The sequence below is a fragment of the Athene cunicularia genome (genome assembly GCF_003259725.1).
Source record: "Athene cunicularia isolate RWA chromosome 8 unlocalized genomic scaffold, athCun1 chr8_part1, whole genome shotgun sequence".
NCBI classification, from domain to species: domain Eukaryota; kingdom Metazoa; phylum Chordata; class Aves; order Strigiformes; family Strigidae; genus Athene; species Athene cunicularia.
The window spans coordinates 10,389,297-10,396,704 of NW_020799109.1; the positions used below are offsets into that span (position 1 = coordinate 10,389,297).

At 42.4% G+C, this 7,408-nt stretch overlaps 1 protein-coding gene across 3 annotated transcripts in view; it reads left to right on the plus strand.

Moving 5' to 3' along the window:
* Positions 1-6,142, plus strand: part of LOC113483193 (phosphatidylinositol 3-kinase regulatory subunit gamma) — an 84,442-nt gene extending 78,300 nt beyond the window's left edge. For all 3 annotated transcript variants that reach the window (XM_026854513.1, XM_026854514.1, XM_026854515.1), the window contains one exon: positions 351-6,142. In XM_026854513.1, the coding sequence (XP_026710314.1) occupies positions 351-552 (202 nt within the window). In that variant the 3' untranslated portion in view covers positions 553-6,142. The remainder of the gene's footprint in view (positions 1-350) is intronic.
* Positions 6,143-7,408: the final 1,266 nt, after the last annotated feature.

Genomic DNA, 7,408 nt, shown 5'->3' on the forward strand with positions numbered 1-7,408 from the left:
AGGTTTCCAGATAAGTTGAGCATAAAGTCGTTGCTGACTTCAGGTGCTTATCTTCTTGGTTAAGCTCTTGACTTTTTTTCCAAGAAACATTTGGAGAACAATGCAGTAGGGAATTGTACTGCTGGGATAGAAGAGGCCTCTTATGTGGATTATTATGCAAGAGTGTTTAATCGCATGCCCTGAAGCACTGTTTCTTCACAGACTATATTAATCTCCTCTACTTGCATGTACTGGGTCCTCCATTATGTAATTTAGTGACTGGCAGGGTTGCTGCGTTAGTTGATTGTTAATAGTGTGTCACTTTGGGTTTGTCCTTTGATGTTGAACTCTCCTGTTTCCTTTCCTTGCAGAGCTGATGGAGAAGTGAAACACTGTGTGATCTACAGCACTCCAAGAGGTTACGGGTTTGCAGAACCATATAACCTGTACAGCACGCTTAAGGATTTGGTTCTTCATTACCAGCAAACATCCCTTGTCCAACACAATGATTCCCTAAATGTCAGGCTTGCCTATCCTGTCTACGCACAGATGCCCCCCTCTCTCTGCAGATAAATTTTGGGGAGGAGGAAAGTGTTGGCTATCTTGGATTCTTTTCTACAATTTTTATTAGAACTTGGAGGGCATTCTTTCTCCTTAGACTGCTTGTTTTGCACAAGAAGTGATTCTGTGAATGTGAATCAAAAAGAGGCCTAGCAGCAACAAGACGACAACTTGGGTGTAGGTGTCCTGGTGCTACCTTAAAAGCTCAGCTGTGCTTTTACACTGATACTTTTGTTTCCTTATGAGGGGAATAAACTCAACACAATGCATACAAAAATACTGGAAGCAAAACATCATTTTATGGAGATAATTTTTTGCCAGGCACCTTCAGTGGAACTTCTAATTGGATTTTGTTTTCTCTTGTTCTTGTAGAGACAATTTGAAGCCTCTGTTTGAGGCATCAGTAATGTCTTTCAGTCTTAAACTCCCAAGAAACTAGGGGGGAAACTCTACCACAGCAATTCTTCTCTGTTAATTTTAGCAGCTTCACTGCGATTCAGCCGAACTTCCAAAAGAGGGCTTGTCTTGAGGTAGCATGGCATTTGGTGAGAGAAGACCAAAGGAATCATGGGAAAGCTTCAGGTTTTTATTTAAATGGAAAAATGCTTGTAAAGAAAACTTGTTTTATTTTTTTGCCAACAGTAACAAAGTTTTGGTTTCAATGGCACTACAGGTCTTCACTTAAAGGAAACATTTATAACCAAATTGAACATACCAAAACTTTGTTTGTTGCTAGATTGAGCACTTATGGGGAAGGTTGCATTAGCATCTGCACATACTTTCTACACCAAAACTTGAAACAAATAAAAGGAAAAGCTAAACGTTGTGTGACTTCAAAACACTAAATTTGTCTGATCTGATGTAATTGCTCTCTCCTCTTTTTTTTTTTTTTTTTTTTCCTTACTCCCATTCCTCAGCTTGGGATTCTGTTTTCAGTTTTTAGTGATACTGTGCTTCAGAATGTAAACTAGAATGAAGCTTGCACTCATCTGTTGCAGTTCTCTTGCTGAACAATGACAGACTCTTTTAACACTTGATTTTTGGTATAGAAGAGGTAGATGCAATCGAATGCTTCTGGATGGCTTATTGTACCAACTCTTTCATGAGGTGTAGTCATTTCCAGTTGTATAGAAGCGAGCATGCTAATTATAGATCTCCTCTGATTTGTTCTTTGCAAACTAGGTTCTGAACTCTCACGCCACTGCAGCCGAGCAAGATTTTACACTGGTATAATCTAAATTCCCTTGTAGTTATTTTGGACATGATGCAAAACTCAGGAAGGGAAGAGAGCCGTGCTCCTCAGTTATTGGGTGTCTGGTACCATCCTTTGGCAAGGGCTGCTGTCAAATACTGGCTGGGTAGTCCTGGGCTTCGTCAAGTACAGCAATCATCCAATAAATCCCCTCCCTGGAAAGTATACAAAGCAGCTTATTTCCATTCCTTAAGCTTCTAAAATGAAAAAGAGCTAAATTTGGCAAACTGAACCACTTGGCATCAAAGCACAACTGGCAAAGTAATTGTTCAGTATGCAACCTTGAAAGTTACTTTTGTTCCTATTACTGGAAGCAGTTTCCTTGCAATGCACCCATTGTGCGGGACAGGAAGCAGACAGTCATGCAGGTCTGAGAATGCTCTAGACCTGTTTCTGACCCTGGGGCTTATTTCCTGTTCAAATGTGGTTGTTTTTTTTTTTTTCTATGCCTGGGCAGTAGTGCCAAGCTTGTTGATCTCTAATGTTTACACGAGAAGTATTATTTCACTGAATGTCATGAATTTGCAAGCAGGGAAAGGACAAGGCTGGAGCACTGACAGCCATTGCAGGAAGGGTTGTCTGGTTGCCTGGCATGCCTGTGAGATGTTTTATTTTGCACTAATGACCCTGATGCATCCTAGGCACTTTCTAATCAGCCAGAGTGCAATCTTCAGGCAAAGAATTGTGTCGATGCCGCTTTTCTAATTAAATGAAACACTACAAAACTTAGCCAAGACTGGGTGAGAGAAGAAAAGTCACACAAGCTACTATGTCAAAGTGACCCACATCTGCTCACTTGTCCCTTCTCTCCCGCCTGCCCAAGAAAAGGAAAAATGAGATGTAGCCTTTGCTCGTAGTGAAAATCTGGAATGGATTCCTTTAGTGGTATATGGACATGGAAATTTTTCTTTTTAAAGAAACTTGCCCTACCTCTTGGATAATTTGCAGTTCTAATCTGGTAGCTGTAAAGCTATCCTCCTCACACCTCTTGTGCATCTAGCATTCCCTTGGTGTTGGGCTGACTCCAAATGCCTGGTGAGAGAAATAAGTTCAAAGGCACAAATGATAGCCAGGTGCCTCATGCATGTGGAAAAACCTGTGCGAGAGGAGAGTCTGATTGTTTTCTCTGCCTTTGCAATCTTGCTGGGCTTTCTTAATGTTAGCATTTGAGGCTGATAGGGCACGTATTTCTGATCCTGTTTTTGTGACAGAGGCAACCCGGCTGAAGTGTTTCACATCTGCCCTGTTTTTAGGTAGGGCTCGGTTTTGTTTTAAACAAGCGCAGGTCTACTTTCAGGCTCATAAATCGTGGCACACCCTCGCAGTACTGACAGCAGCGGGATAGCAAAGCGGGACTGTCTGAAGTTTCCCTGTAGTGGAATCTGACTGATCCTGTGAGGTCTTGGTCCAGGCTCCGGCCTCAGCTCTGCCAAGGTAAATACAGTGTAATTCCATTGGCGTCCGTGAAGGTAGCTTGGCTTTATAGTGGTGTGAGTGAGTTGGGATTCTGGCCCCTTGCTCTCCGAGATCCATTTGCTAATCGCAGGTGATGTATTTGCTGTGAATGATGCACTTGGAGCCAGTAAGCCATCTTGAAGCATTCTTTGAAATTCTGTTTTGCCCAGACCTTCAGATCATGGCTATGGGGTAGACTAAGCCCATGTTCCGTGTATTTGGCTCCATTATCCTCAGCAGCCTCTCCGAGTCTGTGCGTTGCTGCTGTATCTCTCTGTGTTTGGTTTAGGCGCCTAAGTCCAAGCTGCTACAGTTGCTCCCCTTTGACTCTCCGATGCTGTTGCACAAATTCCTTTTGCATCCATTTTGCACTTGTAGGGCAAACGGAAAATAGATATAAAACAGACTGACTAGTAGCTGGTGTGATCCACAGCGCAAGGGCTTTGTCCTGCCACGCTCACTGTGCTTGGCCTAAGTCTGTTCACTCAGTAGCGTTAGACCTGTGAGAAAACTCACGGCTTCCAGGAGCTGGTCTACGCTTGCATGACTGAGAAATCAGAAATGGACCTGTGAGGTGCAGGATTACACCCTAGTATGAAAAGCAGCTGTTAAGCCTAAAACAAACACAGGAAATGTGAACATAAAGGCAAAACAAAGGAACTCAAGTTCTTTTGAAACAGTAAGTTGCAAGAAGGTTTTGGGTTCAAGAGTCAAAGCGTCAGGAGGAGGAAAGGGGGAAATAGTCTCACTGTTGCAGCAGCCGTCTGTTATCGGACTGCAGTTAGAGGAGTACTGATCTCATTGACCCATATTGTATTAAATATGTATGTAGAGTTAAATAACTTTTGCACAGTGTTAAATGGGGGTGGGGGGAATGTTGAAACTCAAATATGCACAGTTTCTTCTAATCTGTTCTGAAGTATATTTGCAGGGATCAGGGGTGATTCAGTATTTTGTATTTGTATGGATGGAAATCAGGTCTACTTCCACAGTTGCCATTGGCCCCATTGTGTCAGCCACGAGTGCCATGTTTTCAAAGTTAGTAAATTATAAATCTTTTCCCACTAGTTTCTTTATTAATTACAAGTAATCTTAGAATGGGAAGAATCAATCTAGAAACAGAGGGATGTCCTGACCGATGCTTCACTAATATGTGAAGCAGTAATATGTGACCAGCCACTTTCTGATACTGGAGTGCTCTAGATTTGTGGGTTGTACTTTGGTTTTTGGGGTTTTTTTAATTCTCATCAGCAGTGGATTGGGTTGCTGCTTTGCGTTGTTGGTAGTTGCAATCTAGAGTTCTATCCAGTACAGCCCTCTGTCTTATGCCAAAAATAAAACGCTCTTTCCATTCTCATCTCTTTTGATGTGGCAGATGGTCAAGAAGTTTTCCATTTAATGTGATGGGCCTGATTCTTTTCTCGCTGACACTAGTGTAAGCAAGACTTCCACAACTGAAAGCCATTCCCAGGAAGAGAGCTTGTATTTAATCGTACCTGAAGTCAAGTCACAGCAGGGCAAAATCAAAGTTTGTCCTTCGCAAAGCCAGGCAACTGTAATGGGGACTGTGGAAATGAATGTTGACACTTAGTGCTGTTTTGGGGAGGACAGGGGAAGGAGGAGAGTCGGGGTTGCCCCAAATCCTGGGCTCTCTGCAGGTTTGGGTGGCACCGTGTCCGTAACTGAACGCTGTGGCTGTTTAAAACAGCAGAATTGCTATAGGAGTGTCACATCTTAAGTTTGGAAAAGCCCCTTATTTGGTACTTGAACAATCTTGCTTCTGTTTTTGAATGTCTGTTTATTTTTTATTTTTGTTACACTAACAGGGAATAAAAATCTGAAATGTTAGTGAGTCTTGTATGCTTGCTGCATTGTGCAGACATGAAACAGGTACTGCTTGTGGATCAGGAGGGGTAAGAGACAGGTTCAAAATGCAGTTTTACAAAGCACTATGATGTGTTGGGGGTTGTTTTGTTTAGATCATGTTTAAAATCAGATTTTTGTAGGTGTAGTTTCCTTATGTTGATTTGCAACTTCTGCTTTTGGAACAGCAAAAATCAAAATAACATTCCTGAAGAACAAAGATGCTGTGAGGGGAGGGGGCTTAGGCTTGCTCAAATTAAGTGTTCAAAGCAAATAGCTTTAATGAAGAGGAAGGGCCAGCATCCTAAAGCATCCCTCTGGTTGTAGTTTGATGAAGCAGTAGACAGACCAAGAAGTAGGACCTCTGCCTCGAACCACAAAAGAAAGAGGAGATGCCAGAGCAGACCCTTCCCTTTAGAATCATTGGCTGTACTCTCCTTAAATGTGTGTGCAAGGAGATAGGAAGTTAATAGAAGTCCTTAAGGACTTGCTCCTCTTTCTGTGTTGGAAGGGAACTTGCACTGCTGATCCCCTCGTTTCCCTTGGCACAACCCGTGCGGCCAGAAGGGAACCAAGTTACTAGCCCAAATAAACGTGGGCCTGTTCGTGAAGCAGCTTGGCAAGTTAAGTACTGCATGAGGAGTAGCTTTGGATGGGGTTAGATGAAGTTTGTCCAACATTTTTGTGAATCTTGCATTCTGTGGGCAGAAATACTTTCCACCGAATGGGAAGGGGAAAAAAAAAAAAAAATCTCTCTTGAAATCTTTTCAACTCCTTCCTATTTGTTCACAGGGGCAGATAGGGACCTTTAGCTTGTTAACTGTTTAGATGATTGCAGTGCTTGAAGTGCTGGTCTTTGGGGCTGGCTCCATACAATTAATGCAGAATTTGCTTTTTGGGGTTTTTTAATTGCCATTGGCATAGACTTGCCATATTTTATGACTAGACTCACCATTTTTTCTAAAATTTGCCTTTTAAAAAATGTAAGATGAGCTTAAGAGGCAAAAAAAAAAAAGAAGTAAGAACAGGCCCTTATTGATATTAAAAAAATGCCTCGTTGATCAACCTGTATTAGAGAAAGCAGCTTTAATTTGATGCCTTCCTCCACCACCTTCCCTTGGGATTGCTTCTGTGAGATCAGCGTTGGCAAACAAACGGGGGGTATTTCCCTCTGTCTCAGCAGCGCTGTACCCACGTGCTTTCCAAGTGCTCGTAGCAAGGGGCGTGGGATCATTTGGAAAAATGATTGCATCCAAAGACAAAAAATGTCTCCAAGGGTGAATATCACCCCCCCCAGCATCAGTCTCATCACTTCAGGGGAGTTGTAGGATGCTGGGGCCAGCCGTGAGCTGCCCCTGGGTCTCTGTCGGATGCAGTAGGGGTTCACGTTCGGTCGGCTGGTTGGGGTTTTGGTCTGTTTTGTTTTTGTGAGTGACTTCTACATCCAGCAAAGATATGTTTGATGAAACCTGTTAATTTTGTATATCTGGCTGTTTATTGCACCACGGGATTGTAATGGTCTGCATCATCTGTGTGTGTGTGTGTGTGCGCGTGCGTGTGTGTATATGTACTGTATGTATATAGATATATGTAAAATATATTCACGTACACATTTATATGCATTAGCTGTAAGTGGCACTGCCCCTTAAAAATAAAACAAAATTCACTGTTAGCACGTTCTGCCATGTGTTTAGGCAGAATTGGCTTGTTTTTGTCAAATGAAAAGGAGTTTATTGTGTTCATCTTGCATATGTGCTTCTGAAATGCTGAACTCTGGATTTCCTTGGGGGGGGTTACTACTTTATTTGTAAACCGAATTGAATTGGAGTGTTACTTACTCTGGGACAGAGCATTCAACTTTGTTCCAAGCAAAGGTTTAGCAAAAGAAACCCTCTCGCTCTCCTGTGAGATGCAGTGAACGTTTGCACGTTTCATTAGACTCCCAGACCCCCTGTCCAGAGCTGATGTGCAATGGGTGGTGTTGGTACGTGTCCCTTAGTGAGTGGACTCTTTGTATAAGGTGTGGTTCAATGTAAAGCATGAGTGGGTGTTTGATCTTGTATCGAGGGCTGAAATAACAGCACACTCCTTTGTAAAACCTTTGCATCAATGTTTCTGCTTTTCTTTGACTTCTATTTTCTTTAAGGGAAACTGCATCTGTTAAGAACCTGCTTCTCCAGAAGCTATTGAAATATTTTGTTTTCCGGATGAATTCCAGCATGTAACTTTGGTACTCTTGTTTGTTATTTGTGTAAAACCTGTTCTTCTGTCGTTTATGGTGTAGTCGGGTGGGGGGGT